The sequence below is a fragment of the Vulpes lagopus genome, chromosome 11 (assembly GCF_018345385.1).
Source record: "Vulpes lagopus strain Blue_001 chromosome 11, ASM1834538v1, whole genome shotgun sequence".
Lineage (NCBI taxonomy): Eukaryota > Metazoa > Chordata > Mammalia > Carnivora > Canidae > Vulpes > Vulpes lagopus.
The window spans coordinates 30,779,970-30,806,532 of NC_054834.1; the positions used below are offsets into that span (position 1 = coordinate 30,779,970).

The following is a 26,563-nucleotide window of genomic DNA, read 5'->3' on the forward strand; positions in this document are numbered from 1 at the left end:
CTCCTCAATCCTATCCTGAAAAAAAAACAAAACAAAACAAAACCACCTACCTGAACCAGCCATTGTTTCACCCTGAGGTTATTAAATAAAGAAAGCTTCTAGAAATTTTCATTAGAAAGAATGGTAGGAAATTATTTTATTTAGTTACTGGTATCAGAAAAATGCTTTTCCAGGAGATCGTGGAGGTAGCTAAGGTATTTGAGAGCTGGCTTATTCTAATAGACAAAACCGTGATGTCAGAACACTGAATTTTACTCCATGGGGTATTTAAAAAACTGATGCTCCTTGTCACTTTGCAGGGTTCTCTAGCTTTTGTAAATAATGCTGCTGGGGCATGGATGGGGCTAAATGTGTACAGCTGAACGGGGCTGGGTTGGTCGGTCCATGGCCAGGAGGAACCCAAAATCCCAGTTATGTTCTTTGCTGAGGTGGGCACCACATCCAGTTTGAAGGAGTAAGGGAAGAAGATGGGCTGACCAGAGTGCAGGAGGGAAGCTTAACTCTGGAAGCTTGAGCAGGATGTTCTAGGAGGGCCTGTCTTTAGTCTGCAGCTCCCAGAAATGCTCTTGCCCTGGAACCTGGGAAGTGTCCCTTCGAAATCCTCAGCCTTGTAGGGGCACGTGGAGTGGCAGTGCCAGAGGGTGACTCCCTTTTTGACCATCCGCAGCAGAGGGTCCCCCGTCCAGAGACTTCCAGCCTCTGCAGGTCGTGTTTAATTAGCAGTTATAGCACCAGCTCTTCCCATCCCTGTCCTGTGGGCCACACCTGACAGACAGAGGCAGCCTGGCCTGACTTCCAAAGGCACAAGCTTGCGGGATCCAAGGAGGATGGCATATGGGTCGTGTAGGTCCTGAAAAAATCTGGATCGTCATGTCCTGTCCATCTGAAGTGGACTTGGAACGGGCCTCTGCTCTGTTGTGGGTTCCTGAGCAGCTGTTGAGCAGCTGCCTTGCTGTACCTCAGCGGTGGGTGAGAAGACCCCACTGTCTGTTTATGGCAGAGCAGAAAGGGCCCCGGGATAAAAATGTCTTGAATAAACATCAGATATTGTGAGTATTTTTATTCCCTGTAATGAAGCACATTATTATTAGCCCAGCATTGTGGCTTCCCTGTGGAGAGCGAGTGCACTTGACAATGCCTCCTCACATCAAGCCCCTCCCCCCGTGGAGCCCCCACCAGGTGAGGAGCCGAAGGCCAGCCAGGTGGCTGGGATGCTAGCCACGTGCCTGACCCTGCACTCCCCACCCAGTGGCCTCATAGAATCCAGCCAACTTGATGCCTTTCCCTTTGTTTACAACTGGGGGGGGGGGGGGGGGCAGGGAAGAAGCTTATATCATCCAGATTTTGTGTTTATATGGTAATTCTCTTAGTGGAGAGCAGAATGCTAGATAGATCCCATCTATGGATTTCTCTTCAGCATGTAGAAAGAAGGTAATCGGAGGGTAAAGTAGAAAGAAGGGAATCGGACCCTGTTTATTTTTACCAAGAGACAAACGGGGGTCTGGACACATCTTTACACAGCCAGACACACACCTAGTAACTTCTCTGGTCCTTACCATACCCTTTGAAGTGGGAACTGCCACCCCCATCTCACAGATAAGGAAGATGAGTCACAGAGAGGTTAGGCAGCTTTCCAAGGCCCAAGGCAGGATCTGAACACAGGCCATTCAGGCCCCTCTCACCTCCTGAGCATGATTCACACCATCTGAGGGTCACCATATAAGACCATGGGTGTTGCTGGCCTTGCTAAGGGGTAGGAATGATTAAATCCATTCCCCCAGATGAATAAAATGAGGCACTGAGTAGTGAAAGGCTTTGCCCAGACACCTACAGAATTGGGGTCAAAGACCAGGCCCCCTGGTCCCCAGTATAGACTCAGCCTGGTGGATGGGCCTGCCTAGATAATCTTTGGCCAATCAATATCAAAAGATTTCTTAAGAGAATTGAGTAGGGAATATGTTGTTGTTACTTCATTCTTGACAGAAATTAGGGGCTTTGTGCTGTAAAAACAGACGCAGCGCAGTGTTACCATTAATGAGTGAGTGGCATTTCTGGTGTTGGTATTAAGTTGGAGCCCTTTGAGTCCTTAATTCTTCAACTGTCAAAGATCGTCTTGCCTTTTGTGTTACAAATCTAATATAGTTTTGTAATATTGCTAATCCGTGAGTAGATATTTCCATCTGAATGCTCAGCTATGGAAACCAGACTTGAGATGATAAGTAATAGTAACCACAAGGAAGGGCACTGGTTAGTGTTCAGGGGAGCAAGTTTGGGCTCTGGGAAAGGACAGAAGTGCCCGGCCTGGAGTAGGAAGTGTTCAGGTCCTGGCGTGGCTGCTCCTTTTCTGCTGTGTGTCTTAGGGAAAGTCCCCTCCTCTCTCTGGGCTGCAGTTTTACCCCAATGTAAAGTAGGGAGGTGGGACAACTGATATTTAACCTCACCCCCAGAGCTGGTGGTCTACTGGTCTAACCTGAGAGTTTTCCTTTCTGCAGGGATGACTCCTGAATCCTCTACGTCATGTGTTGATGCCATTTCTACAAGGCCTGTGAGAACAGGTTCCAATCTGTGTGGTGGATGTAGTGGGTCTTCAGAAGGCCAGCAGAGGAGGGAATTCTGACTAATAATAAGACTGAAAGGAGAAGTAGGTTTATGAGAGATCTCCCAGGAGGGTTAGCTTTTAATCCCATGATTCTATTCTTTTGGCTGTTTACACATCCCAAAATTGAACATTTGGAAGTTCTGATACATCAGCGATAATGAGCAAGGGAGAAGTTTGTGCCCTCTCTGACCCTAAGCTCTCTTGGGCTGTGAACTGTGGGGTGAAGGGTGGTAGAGTGTATCTTATACTAGGATTCATGTTCTCACCTTTCACTGTAGTAAAATTGTGAAAAAAAAAGATGAAGATTTCTCTTCACCCTTAAAAAAAATCTCAATCATGGCCAAACGTAGAGTCAAACAGGATGAAACGTATTTTTAGGCCTGTCATTTATTTTATCCCACAATCTAGCTGAGTTTTCTTTCCTCATTGCATCCCTAAAAGAGCCCACACAGCCTTCTGTCCAGGCCCTGGCCGTCCACATGTGCCGGTGTTGATTGTCCTGCTGTTCTAGGCGTGCAACGAGTTTACCACCCACGTGATGAACCTCCTGCGGGAGCAGAGCCGGACCAGGCCCATCTCCCCGAAGGAGATCGAGCGGATGGTCAGCATCATTCATCGCAAGTTCAGCTCCATCCAGATGCAGCTCAAGCAGAGCACATGCGAGGCCGTCATGATCCTGCGCTCCCGGTTTCTGGATGCGCGGTGAGTCGCCAACAGGGCCACCTATCCACTGGGGATATCCCGGATCTGGGATTGGGACACATAGCTGGCCCCTCTCTCCAGGCTCCATTTGCACCATGTCCAAAGCCACGCTGAATGGCAGCCTGCTTCTTGGGTCAGGAGAGGGAGGCTGCAGGACGGCATCAGCCATCAGTTTTAGGCAGCTCCAGGAAAATGTGTGATGAGAAGGGATGCCTTCTGTTCCCACTGTTACTCACTCTGCTTGGGAAGCAGGAATGAGTGAGGCAGGTGAGAGCAAAGGTCACACTTCTGTGTTCCTGTAGCTCAGTACCTCTTTTAGAGCTACTTATTGTCGCCCTGGGCTTGTAGCGGTCTCACTGGATGCCTCAGGGACACATGTTCTCCAGAACGTTAGTGCAGTTTGAAAAGCTGGGATCTTCTCCACGTTACGTATGGCCAGAGAGTGCATTTTGCTCGGCTTAACAAATCTTTGTAAGTAGGTGTCCACGTGGCATACTCTGAGCTGCGTATTAGGAGTACAAGAATGTGGAGGAGGAGGAGCAGGGGCCACATTTTCAATCCAGGCTTCATGTCTTCCATCTGGCATTGCTACTCGTGACCTCACTTGTGAGTTCATAGAATTCAGTCGAAGAAATCCTAGATTGAAAAGTCCTTTTAAACAAAGATAAAAAACTAGAGAACAGAGAACCAGTAATCAGCTCTTGGTCCTTGATTCTCTAGACCACTGGTTTTATGCAAATCCCTCTGGTATCTTTAACTTCTGGTATGCCGGCTGCAAGATGGCAATCATCATATCTTTCATTTACTGGGGAGGAGTGTTTCGATAGTTGATCTTGCAGACATGTTTGCAGAGTGTGGGTGTCCTTCACGATCTGCAGCCCATCTTAGATTAGCCAGCTTCTGTAAGTGCAGGTTTCACTAGTCATTGCTTCAATTCCTAAAAATCACCCTACTCTATGATTTGGGTTATTGGAACTTCAGTTGTGTCAGGACAGTATGCCATTTCATGATCTATGGTTTTGTCCCTTTTCAATGAGACAGAGTCACTGCTCCTTGTAGAATCTTTTCACCCTTGAAGTCATGCATTATTTAGCGCTTACCTGTATTTCTCTCTGTTCACAATGGTGGTTTTTGCGGTCCACAGACCTCTTTAAAACTCCCTGGCATCTCCTAAACTCCCTTTTATTCAGTGTGTTTTGGGTCACATAGAATACAGAATGAGAATGCCAGCTAGCAAAATGTGTCTCTGGGCCACCAGAATTCCACAGGATCAGTCAAGAGAAAGTTAACACAAAGAGAGCTTTTTCCAGCTGGGCATGGTGATGCAGAAGGAGGCAGAGTCGCCCTGAAGCAGGTCCCCTATGCATCTCCCTCGCCTGATGGCCTGCTGCCAGCCCAGCTTCTTTAAAGCAGGCTGGTACTCACAATCCAGAGTGCAAGTGACTGGTGGCCTCTGTCTGGGCTCAGCACCCATGCTGCCACCACCGCCACTCTGCATGTGTTGCTTCCATCCCCATGGAAACCCCCCTAGTTAAAATTCTGGGGTTGGTATTTATGTTGGCAGTTACTGAAAAAGAGGAAAGTTGGGCCCACACTGGATTCCCATGCAGAGAGAACCCGGGGAGGAGGGAGGAGCAGAATCATTGTCTTGTTGGATTTCTTCTCGCTGTAACTGTGCTGTGCACAGCTGAAGGTCAGACCCAAAACTGGGCAAGCTTTGTACACAGTTCCTGTCACTTCCAACAGCCTTCGCCTGGATGGTTCCAGTTGGCATCAGAAGGACAATCACTTAAGAGAGGGCCTCTTTCCTGCTTTGGTTGCAACCTTTGAATCACTGCCTCTGAGCCATGGTTCCAAACTAAAACAACAAAGCTATTATCATCGTTAGCAGCATTTATTTTGAGGGTCTATCTGGTGTCGGTGAAAGAGTATAACTCCAAAGGCCAGCCCATGGCTGAGCAAATGGTTTTCTCAGCTCAGAAAGAAATATTTACCCAGACCTTGTAATTGAGGTAGTTCCTATCATTGCTTCCAGTGCTATAATTGGAGCTCTTGCTAAGCAAATCTCAGTGAGAAAGACAGAGTCAGTGCTAATATTCACGTGCATCTGACAGGCTGGGCTTCATCAGTGAAAGATTTGGTGGAAGACAAGTAAAATACTTAGTGGCACGATTAGGCTTGGTATTGTCACGGGTATGTGGAATCGAATGATCTGACTTTGTTGCGAAATACTCCTCATCTCAGTTTTCTGGTGCCACCTAACTGATGACCGCAAAGTTAGCAGCTTAAAACAACACAAAGATACTATGGAACAGTTTTCTGTGGTTTAGGAGTCTGGGAACAGATGAACTGGATCCTCTGCCCTTCGTCTCACAAAGCTGTAATCTGGGTGTCAGGAGAGGCCGTGATCTCATTTGAGGCTCAGGGTCCTATTTCACACCCATTCCCACTGTGGGCAGAATTCAGTTCCTTGTGGTTGTGGGACTGAGGTCCCCAGCTCCCGGATGCCACTCTCTCCCTGGCCAGCATACGTCTTGGCTGCTTGCTTTCTTCCTGGAAGCCAGCAAGAGAATCTCACCATTTTAAGGTTTTAACCTAATCTCCTGAGACACAAGGATACAAGATGGATATCCATTCCTGGTCACAGCTCCACCCACACTTGGTGGGAGGGAGGGGATGCCAGGCTGGAGTCTGGGCCTTATAATTTTGCCTTCCCAACTCCTCAGCTGAGCACTTGGTCCAGGTTTGTCCATTCAGGTAATTTCTTTTTTCTTTTCCTTACGTTGACTTAATTGTGCCAGAAATAAATCTATCCATCCATCCATCCATCCATCCATGCATTCATTCTACATTTATTATCTCATGCTATGTACCAAACTTTGTGCTATCAAACTTGTAAGGTTATTGTCAGGACCGTCAACACCGTTTTCTCAGTTGAGAGAGAGAGAGAACTTACAAAACTCTTAATGATTTTCAAGCAATAATTTTAACTTCTGTTCAATCACATTTTGCTGGAGACAACAATAAGAGGATAAATAGCTGGAAGAACACCTCTGCATTTCACCCTGACAGAGGGATTATGTAAAATGAAGTAGTAAAGTAGAAGACAATGAGAGGGCGGGACATCCAGGAAGGTCTGGGCCCTCTCACCTGTATTTAGATTGAGGTATCTCCTTGAGTTTACTCTCTGCCAAACGCTGTAGTAGCCACTGGAAAAAATAAGAGGAAAAAGCCACATATCAATGGGGGTCTTGCCTTCAAGGTGTTCATAACTGTGTGGAACAAGCAGACGATTCTTACGAGTGAACATAAAATTGCGTGTTCCATGAAGTACATCTACTAGCTCTGCGGGAGAGGGTAGAGGGTTTGGGATCTCAGAGTCAGCATGGTGTTTGCCAAGCAGAAGGACTCCCATGGGCACGGTGAAACAACGTAACCCAACTTCAATGGGCGATGCTTACCTGGAATGCTTACTATGTGTCAGCACTGGGGTTTCAAAGAGGAATGCCATGTGGCTTCAACCCTTGAGGAATTTGCTGTGTAGCTGGGGAGACATATGGAAACCTGTGGCAAATGCCGTGGGAGAGAAATACACAGGTTGGTGTGAAGAAGCATAGGAGCATAAAAGTCACAAGTGTCTTTGGGGAATGGAGAAGCATATGATGTGGCTAGATGAAATTATGCAGAGCATGTTTAGGGCTGGGGGAAATGAGGCACTAGGGATGGGACAGATCCATTGAACACTCCTAACTGTGCCCGTGAAGATTTCAAATTTGTCCTGAGAAAAGCAGCAGAAACCATTAGAGCTGTTTAAGGAAAGGATACAGTAATTTGTAGCATAAGTTCTCAAACTACACTGCTTGGATTCCAATTCTGGCAACCTTTGTAACTCAGGCTAAGTGACCTGTCCTCTCTAGGACTCTTGTCTGTAAAATGCGCCTAATCCTATACGCAGGAGTAATTAAGATAATTTGAAGAAAAAAAGACTTTGTATAGTGTCTGGAATATGGTATTCACACAATAATTCATAAAAGAATTACTTAATATATTAACTATCACTATGTTATATATTATTTTATCATATTTATATTTTATTATTATTACTATAACTATTACTATGATTAGTGACATGATCAGATCCATGGTTTGGGAGAATTATTGTAGTGCTTCTCTTGAAGATGAGCTGAATGGGAGAAGAGATGCAGTAAGAACCCCCGTTAAAGCCTGTGCTCTTCAAACTGGGTGAACACAAAATAAATATGAAGTACCTTCCCCATTTTACTCAAATATCCAGAGCAAGATCATTTTATTTTAAGATAAACATTGGTTCATCACAGAATAAACTAGAGAGGTTTTAAAGACCTTTCATGCTCTTGACGGTATGCAGCAGGGCTGTGAATTCACACCTTCCTTGTATTTCTGGAAAGCGTCGGTCTAGAGTTACACCATCTAGTAAGTGGCTATTTGATTTTAAATTTAAATTAATTCAAACTGAATTAACATGGAAATAAATAAGATTTCAGAATTAACTGCTCGGGGATCCCTGGGTGGCGCAGCGGTTTGGCGCCTGCCTTTGGCCCAGGGCGCGATCCTGGAGACCCAGGATCGAATCCCACGTCGGGCTCCCGGTGCATGGAGCCTGCTTCTCCCTCTGCCTGTGACTCTCTGCCTCTCTCTCTCTCTCTGTGTGTGACTATCATAAATAAATAAAAATTAAAAAAAAAAAAAAAAGAATTAACTGCTCGGTTTCACTAGCCACATTTGAGTTGCTCAGTGGTCAAGAGCAGGCTCATGGCCACTGTACTGGGCAACACAGATCTAGAACATTTCCCTCACTGTTGAAAGCGCCACTGCGCAGCACTGGCAAGACCGTCACATGATAGATAGTGGCTTATCTGAACCCATTTCAAAAATAGAGCAGCAATAGGCTAGAATAAAAGAGTTGGATTTGAAAGAATAGAACTGGCAGGACTTGCTTTGGGGCCCATCACCTGATGAAGGTAAGACAGCAGGAGGGGTTGAGAATCGCTTCCAGGTTCTGGCACCTGCTAGGTACTCAAATATTTGAATGAATGAATGAATGAATGAATGAATGAATGAATGAATGAACAAATTAGATACAATGAACTGCATCTATGGGGGTGTGGTAAGGAAGACAATGGAGCTGGTTTGGGTGAAATCCGATGCTAGTTTTGGAGACACAGAGTGTGTTTGAAGCCGGAGGAGTGCAGTAGTAGATGGACAGTGACTCTTAGGAGAGTCACATTTGGTATTTAGCAATGTGGTCTGTGGCGCTGCACTTCCCACTCTTGAGTCACTCTGATGCAAAAGGTTTCCTTCCTAAAATGCCACATTTTAGGCATTTAGGCAATAGTACATCCAGTACTATTTGATGATCAGCCTCTTACAATAAAAACCTAGATACCCAACTCCCGAGGCTGTTGTTGAGCTCAAAGTCACAAATGTTAACTCACCCAGCGGCTAACACTTCAAGCCAAAACCAGATGTCTAGCTCAAATAACCTTATCGTCAGAAGTACATCATTTTCACTAGGTTTCCTGAAGTTCTGAGAAGTCCTGATCTTGGGATTTCCAAGGCCCTCCGTGGAGACGGCTCTAAGAGAGGTGATAAGGGAGCCCATCAGAGTAGATGAGACCACCTAGGGAAGGTTGCACATGACTATGGGAAGAGATTCGGGAACAGCTGTCTGCACCAGCCCCGCCCCACCAGCTCATTCCAGAGAGGCTTCCTTTGAGCTCAGTTGGAAGACTCCCAAAAAATACAGTGTGATGCTAATGCAGACAGCTGAATGAATGAACCGAGGTTCTCCCAATTAGGGGAGCCCTCAGGGTCCAGTTCCCCAGGCCTAAGACAACTGTTTTCTCTAGGCAGAGAAGAAGCCAAGGGTTATCTAAAGCCTGGCCTGGAGCCCGTGCTCGCCACTTGGCTATCTTCCTCAAATTCCCATCAGGCAAGGACTTTTAATAAATGCCTATTTTTTGAGATGGGCTTTTTAAAAAATCCATTCTGCCCAATTTCTGATGCTGGGTGACCCAGAAACTCAGCATGATTTGGGAAAGTGACTTGGGCTTGGCATAGTCTGGACAGATGTGGTTAATACCTATGGACAGATGGTGTTCATCCGGTAAAATCAGGCACTTTATTGTGTTAATTAATCCAAGTGGGACCCTGAAAATACAATATTAGCTGAATTTCTTGTCTAGCGAGGCGATCAGTGCTTTCTGGTGGGCTAAATTGGGAAATCCTATGTCCTGGCATAACCAAGGATGTTCTGGAAATCCCTTCCATAAGGAAAAAGCTTTTGATAAAAGCAAGAAAGGCAAAGTGCTAATAGAGCTAACTTAAAGATGGAGTTCCCACCGCCTCAAGGAGGGCCAGACAGCCTCTGCTGCGAGCCTGGTGTCCCCAAACAGTTCCCCCAGCTGCCTACAGGCCTTAGCTGCGAGGCGGCAATAAAGTGATTCTCACTTTAAATTAGTTCAATTAGCACTTTTTTTTTAAAGACAGAAAAATGCTTTTATTCAAAAAGTGGTTCTCTTCCTTTCAGCAACCTGTGTATTAAAAAGATTTCTGTGGGCTTTTGTTTTACCATTTAGCAGCTGTTCTTGCTTAAGAAGTGCCACTTTTCTCTTTCTAAGGGAGGTCAAGCAATCCAGGGGGCTAATTTCCATGCCTTCCACACCCTCTTCCCCAGATGCCTTTAAAAAGTGCTGTGTGCATTTACCTGGAAATGGAATACAGGGGAAATAATAACTTATTTTTAACTTAAGGCAGCATAGTCTATCTATGTAATTGCCAGGGGAATTGCTAAGGGCGAAGTTGGGTTTTATAGTCAGGAAGACCTGAATTAATATCTTGGTTCTAGGACATGCTGGTCGAATGACCTATGGACTCAGTTCTTCATTGGTAAATGGGAAGAACCATACCTATCTCACTAGTTGTGCAAAATGAGTAACTTGAATTGATTGCTACGAAGGGTGAGATCCAATGCCTGGAGCCTTGAAAGAAAACCCGTCACCTAGCACTTGCCACTATCCTGGGCACTGTGCAGAGCACACTCGCTATTTTCCAGCTGCAGTCACTCTGCAAGGCCAGCGTGACTGTCTTCACTCTCAGCTGAAGGAGAAGCTGAGGCTTGGAGGGCGGGCATCTCACTCCCCCGGCTGGCGTTCAGTTGGTCCAAGATTCAAAACCAAGGTGGTTGGGTTTTGCAACTCTGTGTCCCTCACCACTCCGTACGAGCATCTGTGACTGTTCTTCTGGCCAAGCGCTCCAGTGACGTACAATCAAGTGCTTAACAAATACCCTCAATGATGGTTTTGTCATTCAGCCCCTTGGTGCACATTTCCTTGAATCCACTTTTAAATAAAAAATTTGTCTTTTCCCAGAAGTAGATTCTCATTCCCTTTTTATACATACTCGCTGTGAACTTTTTTGTTGTTGTTCTTTCCTTTCTCTTTACAAAGGCGGAAGAGACGAAATTTCAACAAGCAAGCGACGGAAATCCTGAATGAATATTTCTATTCCCATCTCAGCAACCCTTACCCCAGTGAGGAAGCCAAAGAGGAGTTAGCCAAGAAGTGTGGCATCACAGTGTCCCAGGTAAGGAGCCCTGAAAAGTCTCAGCCTGTCTGTCACGTGACTCTGAGGGAGCCACAAGGCGGGGGCTCGGAGATATTGTCTTACTGGGCTTTCGTAATGGCCTGTAGGCTCCATTTCCTTAAGCCCTAACCTAACACGGCAAGGTAAACACATGAGATGTTTCAACTGGAGAGTTTCCAGTTGGGTACCTGGACAATCTTGAGAGGGACCAACAGACTAGGAGAAGGTCAAGGTTCTTGCAGGCACTTGGAAAGCTCTCCGCATTCTTCATACTGTTTTCTCAAGCACGATCCATTCCTTAGCCCATCTTTTGCCCAACCTAGGAAGTTGTCAGCGAATGGAACTTGTAAATGAAAGGGACTCAAATGTCTTCTCTTGATGTGCTCACTCTGTAACTGATGAAGTGTGTGGATTTTAACATGTCACTATGATTGCAATGGGATGGTTGCACAAAATGTCACTGAGTGCCCCCTTTTCCCAAAAAGCAATAACCCTAACAGGTGCCTGTTGACATGGAAAGACACATGATAACACATTTTTATGGACCTGAAGTCTTCAACGTTAGTATGAAGAAAAAAAAGTAGGCATTGTGTATGTGTATGTGTATTTGTCTACCCAAAAGATCCACCTAAAACTATTATTTCTTCCAAACTTCAAATATCACCACTGGTCTCTAGTTGAGAACAGTAACCATAGTTCTGAAAGCTACCAGAGAAAGTCCCCCTGAATTCTGTCACATGCAGGAGAACCAAATCTACTGGCATTTCCAGAAAGGGAGTTGGGGGAATGAGGGAAAGAAGGCTACTCTAGTGGGAAAGCTTCACTTAACATTTTCCAACCAGAATAGATGCTGCTTTGTATGAAGCGAGCATTTGTACTTCCTTGAGTTGACTCTTGGCTTCTGTTACTCCGTGATGGGTGCTGATCCCGTCAACCTGTGTTTAACTAAGCTGAATTAGGTCCAGTCAGAATATAGAACTCCACACAGTGTACGCACAATGAAGAGATTGCCAGGGCCTCCCCGACAAGCTTTGGGGAATTTGCAGCAGTCTTGGAAACACCAGCTCCTTTCAACTCAGACCACCTCCTTAGGTGCTTTGACCCAGGGGAAGGTTGTTCTAGTCTTAACCCTAGGAAAGCAGAGCATGAGTGGTCAAACTCACCATGACCTGGTTTTGTCTAGGTCTCTAACCATTCTTGTCCAACTTTACATCCCTTGTCCACAAGAAAAGGGAATTAATGCTTTTTGATATCTGCTGCATGTGTGAGGAATGGTTCCAGGCATGGACCATATCCCTAACTGACCATCAGTGAATTTGATATATGGAATCTTCTACTTCTAAAGAAGAATTAAATCACTAGACTCTTTGAAATCTAATTCTGGGATTAGGAATTCTAAATCCCTGTTGAAGGTAGAAGGAACATCTCCCAGGAGCTAGTCCGTATTCTATCTCAATCAAAGATGGACTCCCGGCCCATTCCAGCAACTTTCACCTCCATTATTATGAAAACTCAAAGTGCACATAATTTGTCCATTAAGGTGAATATTTACATTTATATCACTTTCCCCTTTGCTTCACCCATCCTAAGGCCATGCCATCTTCCTTTCCCATCACATTCCTCCCTCCCAACAACAATGAAGCTGTCTCGCTGTTGCCAAACAAGTCCCAATGGGAGACAGTATGATATGGTGCTATAACAAGAGCATTCATCTTGGAGCATGTTTTTGTCAAGAGTCAACTGTGAGATTTTAGGCAACTCCCTCTTTTTGGGCCTTAATTGCCCCATCTGCCAATCATGGTTTGTTGGACCACATGATTTATTAAATCTCCTTTTAGTTCTCAAATCTAAGGACTGCAGATTTTAGACTTTTTTTAAAAGCCCTTTTGGGGCTGTATCTTTCTTTCTTTCTGTCTTTCTTTCTGTCTTTCTTTCTGTCTTTCTTTCTTTCTTTCTTTCTTTCTTTCTTTCTTTCTTTCTTTCTTTCTGTTGTTGTTTTTATCATTTTTTTTTGGTTAATAAATACCCCTCCATCTTGGGGCACCTGCGTGGCTCAGTCAGTTAAGCATCTGACTCTTGGTTTTGGCTCAGGTCATGATCTCAGGATCCTGAGATTGAGCCCCACATTGGGCTCTGCACTCAGCAAGGAGTCGGCATGAAAAATTCTCTCCCTTTGCCCGTTCCCCAACTCATGTGTGCACTCTCTCTCTCTCTTTCAAAACAAATAAATAAATCTTTAAAGAAATTACCCCTCTCTCTTGAAATTCTCCACCCTTAGCTTCCTTGATACTGTTCTCTGTGGAGTTTCCTTCTTCCTCTTGGGCTACTTTTGCTTGGTCTTCTTAAAGGATCTACTGTCTCTACTTAACCTAGAAATACCATTTGTTTTTTTCTTTAGTCCTCATCTCTTCAAGCCTCTCCCGTAATTCTTACCCAACTTTTTTTAAGCCACAGATTCTTTCGAAATCTACTTACTGTTGATTCCTTCCATGTTCCAGAACAAAAATGTGCTGATACAAAAAGACCATCCTCTCCTCTGATCCCTAGACTGCCCTTCTCTATACTCATGCTGCTTGGAGTGTGGTCTACAGAAGGCAGCATCAGCAACTCCTGGGAGCTGGCTGGAAGTGTAAATTCTTAGGTCTCAGCCCAAGTCCTGAGTCAGAATTAAGGGAGGGAGGATGGGATCTGTTTTAACAAGCTCTCTGTGCACACTCAGTCTGGAAAAGTATTGTTCTACACACTTTCTCGGAGAGATCTCTTCTCTGCTTATAGCTGCAAGTATACCTCTATTTGAATATATTCAGATGAGATTCTCCTGGCACAGCGAGCTCGTGTATCTTCCTTCCTGCTGGACTTTGCCATGGCTCAGCCCAGACTCTTGGAACTTAAGATGTTTGGGATGTGATTAAACTCTCCCAAGAGAACCGATTATTTTTTCTGTATTACCTGTCTGTGTCTGTCCTCTATGTGTCTCTAGTGTCTGGCACATAGTAGATGTTCCACAGCTGTGAACGGCAAGTTCATTAATGAAAGCACTGATTGCATACGTGGCTCAGGGCATCCGATACTGTAGGAAATGCCTAAACCGACTAAGCACCTTGTTCACCAGTCTGTTCTTCTCATTGAGGAGGGAGTCACTCCCACAACACGTTCCTTCTCCTCTTCTCACGTAGCTTATTTAACTAGACCTCAGGCGTTTCTTTTCTTCCTCAAAAGCCCTCCCAAACTACCTTCATCTTTTCCCTTTTCTTCCAACTCATCAGTTACCTTAGAAAAATCTCATTGCCTCTTTTCCTCTCCCTCATATCAGTAGTGAAAGTTACATCAAGGAAAGCATGAGTTTTGGAATGATATTAGATATACTGTGGTCCTAAAATGGCCCCAGAGTGCCCTTCCTCTCCTAGCATAACTCTCTGTAGGCACTGCAGCATTTACAGTAAATAAAGCAATTTCTCATTGAATTTTTTTTCCTCTCATTTACTAATACTGCAGTGGTATGGTTTGGTTTTGATAACAAAGGCTTGGCATTTCTCCCGTAGCATAAGCCACACAGGCATAGGAGGGCTTACCTTATAAGATTTTAAAATTTTGCTAATGTATTTACAAGGTAACTGTAGTTTTGCAAAAATTTCCTTTATCTATCACTGTTCGGGTAAATATAAACTATGTGGTACATGTGTTATCAACTTCCTCTTCCCTCACCAAATCCATAGGTTATTTTGTAATTTTATTAAAAAAAAACACACACAGTATTTTAAAATGTTTGAAATCACATCTGGAATATGGGGTATAAAACGTTCCTCATAAGGCAGGAACTATAAGGGTAAAACCTGAATTTCACTACATCTCCTCTTGTGTCTGGCAGAGGTCTTGGTAAAAAGGGAACGGGGACACAGAAGCAAGCCAGGACAGCTGCTGTGAACCACATGAAGGAAATAAATTAACAAATGAAAGTAAATTAGGTTTATTTTGTGTATTGGCTTTAACATTTAAAGCCTGGAATTCAAAGGAATAATCTGTGGTATGGCTCAGCTTTCCCTTGAGTAGATAACACCAAGCTTTGCACAAAATAACTTGGTGAAATCTATCGGATTGGATTATACTGATCCTAAGGTCTATATAGTACATGCAGTTAAGAATCTAGTCCGTGTTAGCATTACATAAATTCTAAATATTTAAAATTAATCCTTCGGTGCGAACACCTATATGTTGATACAGATTTCTATGGATGTTTGAAAACCTGTGCTTCTTGATTGCTCCAAGTCAGTGTTAGCACTGATATGTAACATTTCCCCTGAAATGCTATGTTTATTTTGGTGTCACGTTCTTAAGAGTAAGCAAGTTTAAAATGCTTACCCTAAACTAACTGTCCGAGTCCAAATGAGCAGCTCCTCCGTAGGAACTTTTTGCGGCAGTGGTTTTGCTCTATGGTGTTGTGTTAAGCAGGAGACTTTCCTTGTATGCAATGGCCCCTCTCGGTGCTCTTCCTTCGGATGTTTTCATTGATGTTTCAAAATCAGAATAGGATTGGGGGGTGGGGTGCAGCCTGCCTGCAACCCTCTCTTGATGCCCCCTTTTCCCCTGAGATGTTTGCGTAGGACGGAATGTTAACTTTCTCCTCTTCTCTTAAACTGCTCTAGGTATCAAACTGGTTTGGAAATAAGCGAATCCGGTACAAGAAGAACATAGGTAAATTTCAAGAGGAAGCCAATATTTATGCTGCCAAAACGGCTGTCACTGCTACCAATGTGTCAGCCCATGGAAGCCAAGCTAACTCACCCTCGACTCCTAACTCAGCTGGTTAGTTTTTTCTTTGATTTGGGGGGATCGTGCTCCATTTTTATACTTGCTTTTCCTACATTGGGGTTTTCTTTCACTCTCTAGGTTTCCAGTTGGTTAACTTATGTATTTGATTGTCCTTTTTGTTGTTGATGCCACTTTGGGTTTTTCCTTTCATTTCCAAGGAGCAGTGTGTTTTACTGTTTATAAGATGGGCTTGCCTGGAGGTTTGCGATAATATGTCCAAGTTGGACAGGCCTAAATTGGTTGGTTTTGATGAGAAGAGCTTCACATTATCCTTTCAAAGATGACAATGAGCTAGATCTAATACTTGGACCTAATCCCTTGGGAGCTGTAGCATTTAGTCTGGCTCATATAAAGTTTTTATCCTTGTCTACTTTGCTGTTCCCATCACATACTGTTTGGGTGACCTACTAGCATACATTCTCAGCAAGAGTATTCCTCATTATAATGCTCTGGTCTGCAAAGCCAGACTGGGGTTACATTGTTTATAGTTGTTATTCTTTACTGTTGTGATTTGTTGGTTTCTTTACATAAACTACAAAGAAAACTGCCAGTCATTAATTCAAATTATTCAGATTCCAGTTTTCCGGTTATTAGTCATGTACTACGCCCCTGGTTTTATTTTAGTGAACGTGCATTATATCACTAACTTCAGAGTTTTTAGGCTAACGTAAGATATTTTGGGGTTTGCCTCATACCACCAGTTGTGAATTTACACACTTGAAAAAAAAAAAACGTAGTCAATGATACATAAAATATAACCTTAGTGTTTATGCTGTGGAAGGCATGTTGGTACTTTTTTGGGTTTTTTTGTAAGAGAAAACCAGAGCTACTTCCTTTTTAAATACTTTTGGTCTCAGATCATGTGATATTTGCCCCCCATTATGAACCAGCTACACTGATTTTGGTGGTGGGTTGTATATCTCAGAAGATTATCTCCAACTTGAAGGGTCACAAATTCAAATGTGTTTGACCATAATGTGATGAAAAATCTAATTTCTAACATTTCTGGGAAGTGTGTTCGAGCCCAAGGCTTGTTTTTTCACTAAAACAAATTCTCTTTCTACCGTATGGTGGGCTGTTCCTGGAGACCTGTAAGGCTCCACACACTAATGTCTTCTGTGAGCATCTAGATGCCCTAAATTGTTATAAGGTTCTCCACTGGGAGAACCATCACTGGGCTGTACCATCACAGCCTTCTTTTGTTTAATTGGAATCTTACATGAAGAGTGGCCGGGGCTTCATAGGCATGGACATGGTAAGACAATGTAGAATGCAGTCTAGTTGTACTTTTCCCAGCACACCAGGTTGGGTAACTCTAAGGAGCATATTTACCTTTCGAGGGTTGTGCGTGTGCATTTCCTTCTCTCCCCATCATGGCATGATTGACAGAGGATCAAGGCTAAGAGATTCACTAACCCAAGAGTTTCCTTCTACCCCATCTGGTCAACTATTAAGCATTTCAGACTTCGGCCAACGCTAGTTGAATCACACTGCTAGGCAGACATGTGCACTTGTCTCTGGAAGAAGTACAGCCCTGTCAACATTAGCAAAAACACACTCACCACTCCTGCAAAGGTTATCATAATGCAAAACAGATATCAAAATGACTTTTTCCTGTCCCTGATAATATCTGCATTGCAGATGGTTGGGCATGATTTATGACTAGTCCCTAGAAGGGCCCTGTGGACTCCCTTCATTACTAAAGCCTAACTTTTTATTCTTTTCTAAAGCACTTAAAAAGAGAAAAGTAAGCATTTTAAACCCCCGCTCTGTGTTTAAGAATTATGTTGGCTCTCTTGGAATGTCAGTCAATGATTACAGTTTTCTAAAGAATTTTTCTGGTAGCTTAAACTTATGTGACTATTCTAAGCACAGAGTAAATTATTATGGAAAATTTGAGCTAAGCCTTCCAGTTGTGCCTGGGTGGTTGGAAATAATATGCAGAGGAACCCCTTTGTAGTGCTTTTTTGTTTTTTGTTTTTTTTTCTTACAGTAGAGACAAAAGAAAATACTATTGTATATGTGCAATAGCACAGGATTTTTATTCATCAACGTTTTAACAGGAAAAGTTAGACACGGGCTTTTGTGTATTTTCCTTCGCCCTTAACAGAGCCCAGATCATTGCACAGATAAACCAAGAACTTGAAAGTGGTCAGACTTTTCACATAGGGTGCCTATGAAGTTGCATACTAGCTCCTTGATAATTCCGAAGGGTAGGTGATCATTGAAATAGGTACAAGTTTTAAATAAAAGGTTAATAAGTGAAATATATGTGGGCTGAGTTTGAAGTCTAGAGTTCTGGAACCTGGGAGCTTTTATATCCTTAATATTGGAACAGGGTTGTTGTTGTGGTTCCCCACCCCCAGAAGCTTTACTAAATATACATACTCATTTCTACTGCAAAGAGGATACTTTGCAAGTAAATCTTCCTCCCTCTAGAAGTTTTTGTGTGGACCAGCAATACCTCAGTGTCTTTATTTAGGTCACTTATGAATATTCCTGTTCGGTGATACATGGCTGATCTCCTGTGTCCTTAAGCATAATTCATTAAAATCACTTTGGGCGAGGACCCGTGGGGGGAAGAGCAAGCATGTAGAGATACTTGGCATGCTTCATATTTGACACCAGCAGAGTTGTGCAGAATGGAGAGAACAAACAGGAAGAATAGAAGGAAGGCAAGAAAATTAAGTTTCCAAGAAAACAAAAAGCAAGAATGGGGACCATTCGAAGCAATAGTTATAACCTTGGATCCATAAGTCTGCACTCACCTAGAGGGACACATTCTCATTTCTATTTTTGATGAGATTATAAAGGCAAGAATGAGATCTCAGAAAAAATGGAGCCCCTTCTGGAAGGTCACCTTATCTTCTGGAGAACATTTAGCATCCGAGATGAAAGAAACTGGCTTATGCATTACAAATGTTTGCCGTGGCATGGCATCAGCATTGATATTTTATTAGATTCTGTGATTAGCTAAGTAATCCCAGGCTTATTGAGCCTAAGGACTTCCTCCCCCAATTTGAATTCTTTTCCTGGCTCAGTGTGTGTGTCAAGGACACCGGCAGGCTCAGCCATGGAAGTCCTTTCTCTGGCACTATTTAGTTAGTGGCAAGCCCTTGTACGTATTTGTTACACCCCCTAATAGAAGGTTTGGTGTTTTTTCTGGATTGGGGGAAGACGATCATATTAAAACTCCTAGACTCTGGCTTCCTAGGAGAAGTTTGTGTATATAATACCCACAGTTAGAGAGGAGGTAACACATCCGGGGAGGTTGGCTGACAGTAAATCCATGGGAACTCTTAGAATTTTTTTCTTTTTAAACCAAGTGAAAGAATTTATCCCTTTGATGTTTTCTGCTGTGTTCTTTCTTCCCTTAATTTCTAAGTAGAAAATGAAAACACAGCCTGCCGGAATTAGAACTCTAGAACTTTGCCATGTGCACCTTCTCAAAGGCTTTCCCGTTGAACCAGATGGCCTTTGTCTCTTGTGCTTCGTCCTGAGTAGAAAGTAACAATGATTTTTGGAGTTTGGAAGGGGGATAACCATAGAAAATAGAGAAACCAGCCTGAGACACAATGAAGTCACATCTAGCAAAGAGGCTCCATCTTTTGAGCCTCCAAATGGTGTTGAGCGTCCAATCTGACCTACTGCCACCTAATGTCTCTGGAGCCTTGATTTCAAAACTGCAAAATTGGGACCACACTTGTCATATATCTGCTTCATTAAAAGTGCTATGAGGAATAACGAGCCAATGCTTTTAAACACTTCGAGTTCCTCAGTAAGAAAAAGTAAATCCCCTCTTATTGTCCATCACTAGTTCTCCACAGTGTGAACTTGTACCTCAGGGGACATTGGGGCTGTTTGCAGACCTGCGGTTGTCAGAGTTTCAGGAGGCAGGTGCCACTGGCATCGGTGCATGGAGGCCAGGGATGTAGCTGACCATCCTACAGTACAGAAAACATTCCTCCACAACAGGCAGAATTTTAGCCCAGAGCATCAGTTATGCCAATGTAGAAAGCTTGTTCTAAGTTTAGATTTTATCATTAGTACTCTAGGTTTTTTTTAAAATTATGATTAAAAATCATAATAACATCAGTTATGAATCATAATTCATAAGAATTTTTAAAATTATGATTATTCCATTTTTTTCTTGAGTACATTTAAGTCTCCTAGAGACTCTTTAAATAGAAATGCAGTCTTTAGGAAATGATCTTAGGAAAATGGATGTTAACACATCTCCACATCTTTATATTTGCCTGAGCCAGTGCATTAGAATCCATAGGTGATCCATTAGTTCTTGTCTGTCCAGTGGAGTGCGGATGTAGCTCTGTACCTGCCCCCGATGTCTGGATGACAGCTTAAACGAGCCACTTGCCTCCCTTCCCACTCAAGCTCAGAACCTTTTAAGGGGCGAGCACATCTTAGAGTGTGCTTCTGGTAGTTGCTGATTACTATACAGGCGCCTGCAGGTGAGGTTCTTGATGGACCTTCTCAGCAATGCAGATGCTTCTGTATTAGTTCCTTGAGCATCCGCAGCACCTCCCGGGCGGCCTGTTCACTCTTGGGCGAGGAAGTATGTCCTTCTCTGGGAGTGGTCCGTTCTGTGTTGAGTTTTTTTTTTTTTTTCTGACATCCAGTGCCAGATGAAGGACATGTCTTCTCTTCCTTATTTCGAGTTTTGTGCAGGGTTCTGTCTGTTTTCTTGCGTTGGTGGCACGTGGCCTTTTCTCTCAGAGCCATCCCTGCCTCGAGATACTTATCAGAGAGTCAGAGGCCATGGTTGTGTAGTACATGGCTATACAGGGACAACAAAATGCCAGAACTGCAGAGCCAAGAGCACCCGGACTATTCCTGCAATTACTGCTCTGATTCAAATGCATTTGTACATGAAGGCCATTGATATGCGCATATTTATCTCTCTGTACATTAGGCAGCCAGACATATTTACAATTTATCTATGCACATATATTTCTTAAATCATCTGTGTCAATTGCAGTGTGTATCTTGTAAATGGCACATTCCATACCCTCATACCCTCATGGGTCCACGGATGCCATGTTCCTTGGCACCAGCGCAGCCCTTCTGGGGGTCTCTCCCAATTCCTCAGTCTGTGTGCTGATTTCCAGTAAACCATCAGCGAGGCATAAGGAGTGTGGGTTTATTGCATGACATTTGATTGGGTGAGAAAGAAAGTATCTGGGCATCAAACTGAACACTCTCCGGGGTTGGGGGGGGGGGCGGAATTCTGATATTACGTAAACAGTCACAATTTCACAATTTGGGGCCTCAGAGCTGACCGTCCTTGGTTCTGATGCCATCTAAATGTGAGCATGTGTTGCCACAACGATGATAAAATAGCTCTTATTATGGAGGTTACCTCTGATTAAAAGAAAGGCTTGAGAGGGATGTAGGTAGGACACGCAGGCCTGGGAATTATGTCTCTCAACCTGGGAATCCGTGATCTGTGCCATGCGCTGCTTCCCCTGCATGCTGGGGAGATTGGCACCACATTACTGGAAGAAATTTCCAGGGCAAGCTGCCCTGCCTGGGACTTGGGCCTCTTTTGCTCAAGACCCCAGTCATCTACATCCTTGCAGAATAAGCTAAACAGAGAAAGGTGAGCCCAATGAGACGGGACATGTTGCAGAGCTATGGGGACGTCGTAGTTCCCTGAATGGTGCTCAGGTCACCCTTCCCTGCCCTCCAGAGAAAGTATTCCCTTCTTCCCACGGCAAGAGAGAGTGGGGGATCAGTTTATGTAGCACAGGAGCTAGCTGGTTCTTGGGTGTGGATGGACATCCCCCAAACAAAGAAAAATGGAAATGCTTCCTACCTTGAGGGTCTCCCCAAGTGGACCTAAGTGGGTCTTCTAAGTGGGTCTCCCCTTGAAAGTGTGAAGATATACTCAGAGCAGTTCAACATGGAGCAGAATGGCAGGGTTCAGAATTCATTGCTAGTTAAGTGACTCTTCTATGGCACAGAAAAAGCCTTCTCTTGAGCTCCAGAAGACAGCCCTCTAGGAGAGCGCAGGTCCCCGTCTTGGGAGATTCAGAAAGTACCAGAGCTGGGCATCATTGCTGGGCCATCCCACACGGATGATGGCTGCCAGAATGTTAGGACAAGAGTGCAATTTGAGCAAGACAGTTGGGAATAGAGTGGAACTGACCTGGGTCCCTGAGGTCTCTCCTTTTCTAGGCTAACGTCATGTTTTAACCAAACCTTGCACGTTGAGCTTTCTTTCCTAATGCGCTGAGCTGCACGATGACTTCAGAATAATAGAAAGCTTCACCACGCCCTTGTGTTTAGGCCGAGGGTGGGCTGAGTGTACCACAGTGCCACCCAGGTGCTGCCTGGAGGCTATCTGGGAGAAGACTAATTTTCTGGGAGATGAAAGCCAAGGGTTGACTGCTCTTCCTGAGGCCCATTTTTATGATTGTCCTGAGCGTTATTATTAGGACTTCATATTTCATGCATGCTTCAGAACTCCTGGCCCATTATTCTGTTTCATGTTCCTCCGTGATAGCAGGTGGCAAGGGAAAAAGTGACCATTCTCACATCTCCTGGCGGTCCTCGAGGCTCTCTCAGGCTGCTTGCCACCCAGCAAGGAACTTGACCTTCTTTCTAGAAATAGGGAATGTCAATGGACTCCCATCCCAGGCCCAGCCCTACTGTGGGCCCTTGCCTTCATGCACTCCCCACCCCCCCACCAGGGCTGCTTACCATGTGAGGGCAGATGGGTTGGTGGGGGCATATTTGGAAACTAGCCGGACAGCTCATGTGCTCCATCATGGTGGCAGAAGTACCATTGGCTAGCCCAGATTCTTCAGCTTGTGGTCCCCTGGCAACCCCTAGAATTTTATGGGCATGAAAGAGAGGTCCTGGAGACCATTTCCAATTCAAATAGACTAAGTTGAGAACAAATGAGAAGAAATACTCCCTTTTTCAGCTTGAAGTTGTTAAGGGGACACAGTCCTATTGGCAACTTGCAGTGACATGTGGCTTCACGTAACATGAACGATATGCACCCTTTATTGCTTGCTCTGTTCTTCATGCTACTAACCAGACTCTGTTGATGTTATTTTTATTTTGGTATTTATTTGGGGGGTTGCTTTGCATGTCATTTCTTCCTCTTGGCTGTTAGTTGCAGGGGTTGAGCCTTTTCCTTTCTGTGATTCAGGTGCCTCACTCTTTCCTTTCCAGGTTCTTCCAGTTCTTTTAACATGTCAAACTCTGGAGATTTGTTCATGGGCGTGCAGTCACTCAATGGGGACTCTTACCAAGGGGCCCAGGTTGGAGCCAACGTGCAGTCACAGGTAGGGACCCAGCCAATGTGCCACCAGGTGAATGCATTGGAGCCCAAGAGCCCTCGGTAGTCTTGGCACTTGCCAGTTCTGTCCAGAGAGAGAGGAAGAGAGAGCGAGGGAGAGGGTGAGAGACAGAGAGACAGAGAGAGGGAGAGAGAAATGAGAGAGAGAGAGAAAGAGAGAAATGTAGAAACAAAATCTTGCCGACAACCAAACCAAAACAAAACAAAGACAACCATGGTCGTGGGGAATCTCGTCCACACTTTGTGAATGCATTTGGCTCTGGCTTGTCAGCCACACTGGGAAGGCAGGAGAGCAACCACGGGGTGAGGGGACCAAGGCCCATCAGGCACGTGGAACCAGCATATTCTTTCTTGGCTGAAGGGAAAGGGAGGAGAAGTTCAGTCCGTTGTCTCACATTGCAGGCCTCCCTCTTGTTTGTGGGTCTCCCTCACTCAATATTTGCCAAATAAGGAGGTGACTGGTGACTAGGCAAATGCCTTCGTGTCTCCTGTTTTTGTTTCAAGCTTTAAAAACACCCACCCAGCCGGGTTGACCAACCACATCTTCTCAATCATCCTTGAGGTCAGGGGACTTGGGTTTCTGGTCGTGAGTCAGAGCCCACGTTGGGAAGCGAACACCAGGTCGTGTGGCGTAAACCCTCGGTGTCCATTAGCGAACGGCCTGCCTTCACTGCACCTCGGGAGGCCGTCCTCCTGCCTCGGCACAGAGCCTGCCGTGAGAGGGCGGAGTGGACTGCGGGGGGCAGGATGGCTGGGGGAGCCTCTCAGCCACGGTAGCCCGCTCTCCCACCCTGCATGTGGCACAGGAGGCGACCAGCTGGCCAGTGATTCCAGAAGCACTGCCTAGGGACGAGTGTGGGGAGCCGTGGTCAGGCCAGCGGAGCGGCCATACAGCTGGCCCTCACCGGAGTCCCGGAGAGGACGGTGTTAGTCCACACCGCTCTCGGTGAGGTGGCTGCCGAGCCCCCTCTGGGCAGAGCAGGGTAGCAGCGAAGGAGAAGCTATGTCGGGGGACCTGTACGCCAGGGGCACCTCCTTCTCCCTGCCCTCCCTCACCGCCCCCCACCACCCCGCCCCGCCGTCTCCTGCAGCGCTGGGAGTTAGATTCAGTGGTGGGAATCCCAGGTTTCTTTGACCATTTTACCGTCTTGCTGACTGAACTCAGAAAGGAAAACGGATTTGGCAGATAGAGAGAGGCCGCCTCCTCCGAGCGGAGCCCTCCCAGGAAGGATGCCTCCGCGAGGACTGGACGTTTGGCCCGCCCGCACTGTAGGCCGCGTTGTGATGCTCTGCCTCCCTTTTCCTGCATCCCCCTGACTAATTTCCTCTCTGTTGTTCATCTGTTTAGGTGGATACCCTTCGCCATGTTATCAGCCAGACAGGAGGATACAGTGACGGACTCGCAGCCAGTCAGATGTACAGTCCGCAGGGCATCAGTGTAAGAAAACAAGGCTCCCCCACCCTTTGTGTTTATTCTATCCTAACCAATTATTTCAAAGCCATAGGGCTCGGAATGCCACTTAGTAGGACCTATCTTAGCTTTACGGTCCCCTAGTTTCTCGTCTCTGTATCGGCCACGCCATCGGCAGCGTCCTCCCCACACGAAAAGTGGCGACTGGGCAGGCTTCATGCAGGCAGCTGGCGTCTAGGGCTGTCACACGCAATCAGTGTCCGCATGGCACCTGCGGCCACTCGCCTTCAGCTGAGAGGAGCCGCTAAACAGGTGACACCTAGCACAACAGTGGTAGGAAATGTCACCACGAGCCGGGGCCCCGGGGACCCGGGCGGGCAAACCGGTAGCCAAAACCCCTCGCATGCAGGTCTGTGGTCTGCAAAAGAACCTTTGTCCAGTCTGTCTAAGGACGAAAACAAGAAGGAAATGAAACACAGAGGCTGGGGATGTGGGGAGGGGTGGGGAGGGGTGCGGGACCATCTTCTCCTGGTTCTTGGGCGCGCTGGCGGCTTCTGACTAGCATGAAAATTCATAGCGACAAGCTGTGTCGCACAGAGTGAAATCAATCAGACAGACACAAGGAGAACCGAATGTGGATTTGGGACAGCAATCCAACTTGATTTCTCAGATCAATCGTCCGCTATCTCAGCAGCGGTGACAGCATGCTAGGACGAGAGGCAGCCTGGAAAAGGAGGCTGTTGTGTAGATCAGGGGTCATTTCCTGGGCTTTTAGAGGTTGCGGGGGGCTCCCGTAGAACCACGGGCTAAGAACTCGAGAAGAAAACTATGGCTGATTGATGGTGATGATTTTTGTTGTCGTTTATTTCTGTTGTGATGATTCAAATGAATTGGGGATGGACGGAAGGAAAGGTAGGCACGATGCGCTAGCATCATCCGAGTCTCTACTAACTGAGGTACCGTGTCTACAGTGCGGGAGGTGCTGGTCCCCTGGACCCTGCATTGGTCAAATCAGACATGGCTAAGGCAAGACTGGAAGGAATCAACCCAATACCGACCAGTTGGTTGGTTCATCACAAGGAGTGACTGAAAGAATGAGCAGTTCTTAGCCCAGGAAAGAGAAAATGTGAGTGGTCTAGAGTAGGTTTGAAAGAGGGGTATTTGTGAAAGAGATTGGCTTCATCACGACTGATCTAAACAGGGCAAGGGTAGCGGTACTGAGTAGAAGATTCAGAGAAACACGCCTCACTTGGAGCTTGAGTGGGCCTTTCTCCTGGTCAGACTTGTCCGGAGAAGGGACTGGCTGCCTCCGGAAGTCAAGAACTCCCCACCATCAGAGTGTTCAAATAGGGTGCAGCTGGCTACTCAGTCAGGATGTCGGGGGTCGGAGAAGAGAGTCAAGTACCAGGTTGTCAGTGTCTTGGTGACTTTTTAAGGCCCCTGCCAACTAGGAAACCTTTATTTTCTGCCTTCTTTAGGCAGACTCTCCTCTGGATTTGTATGATATTCCTTAAGCCCCTCTCTGGCAGGAGATGGAGGAGGTCAAAGCCAACCCCGTTGAATGTAACCCTGGACAGTCATGTCACTTTTCCAGCAAGCATTTCCAGAGCAGAGGCAGTCTTCTCTCCTTGTGGTTGTCCTAATTATTATTACCATGTTAATGGCTGATGCGCTGAAAGCCTGCTTAGAAAAACACAAGGTACTGTGGCAGAGAAGTTATCCTCCCCAAAACAGACTCCAGACATGAAGTTGGTCTGTGCTCAGCTGTGTGTGTGTGTTGGGGGACGGGGTTCAAGCACGTACATGTTTACGCGTTCTCTGAGCCTATTTGAGATGTCTTCTATCTCCAAAGATTTTTTTCCAGAAAAAGCTTTGCTCTGTATAAGTGGAAGAGAAGAAAAGGAGGAAAGTACCAGAGCATGGGGATGAACATATGAGCTGCAGAAAGTCTGTGTGAGTGGGCAGGAAATGGGCTCACAGTTCTGCTGTGTGACATCCTTCTTCCTAATCGGGTAGTGCAGGAGAGGGTGGCACTCAGACTCTGGGGGGTCGACACTGACCCCTCTGACGCTATCTGGTGGGCTGGGAATCA

General features: G+C 45.4%; 1 protein-coding gene across 3 annotated transcripts in view; it reads left to right on the top strand.

The window, feature by feature from the left end:
- PBX1 (PBX homeobox 1) overlaps positions 1–26,563 on the top strand; it is a 291,605-nt gene that overhangs the window by 236,431 nt on the left and 28,611 nt on the right. For 2 of the 3 annotated variants that reach the window (XM_041774090.1, XM_041774091.1), the window contains 5 exons: positions 3,111–3,301; positions 10,789–10,924; positions 15,568–15,727; positions 22,934–23,046; positions 24,409–24,498. In XM_041774090.1, the coding sequence (XP_041630024.1) occupies positions 3,111–3,301; positions 10,789–10,924; positions 15,568–15,727; positions 22,934–23,046; positions 24,409–24,498 (690 nt within the window). The remainder of the gene's footprint in view (positions 1–3,110; positions 3,302–10,788; positions 10,925–15,567; positions 15,728–22,933; positions 23,047–24,408; positions 24,499–26,563) is intronic. The other variant, XM_041774092.1, reaches the window with a different exon arrangement.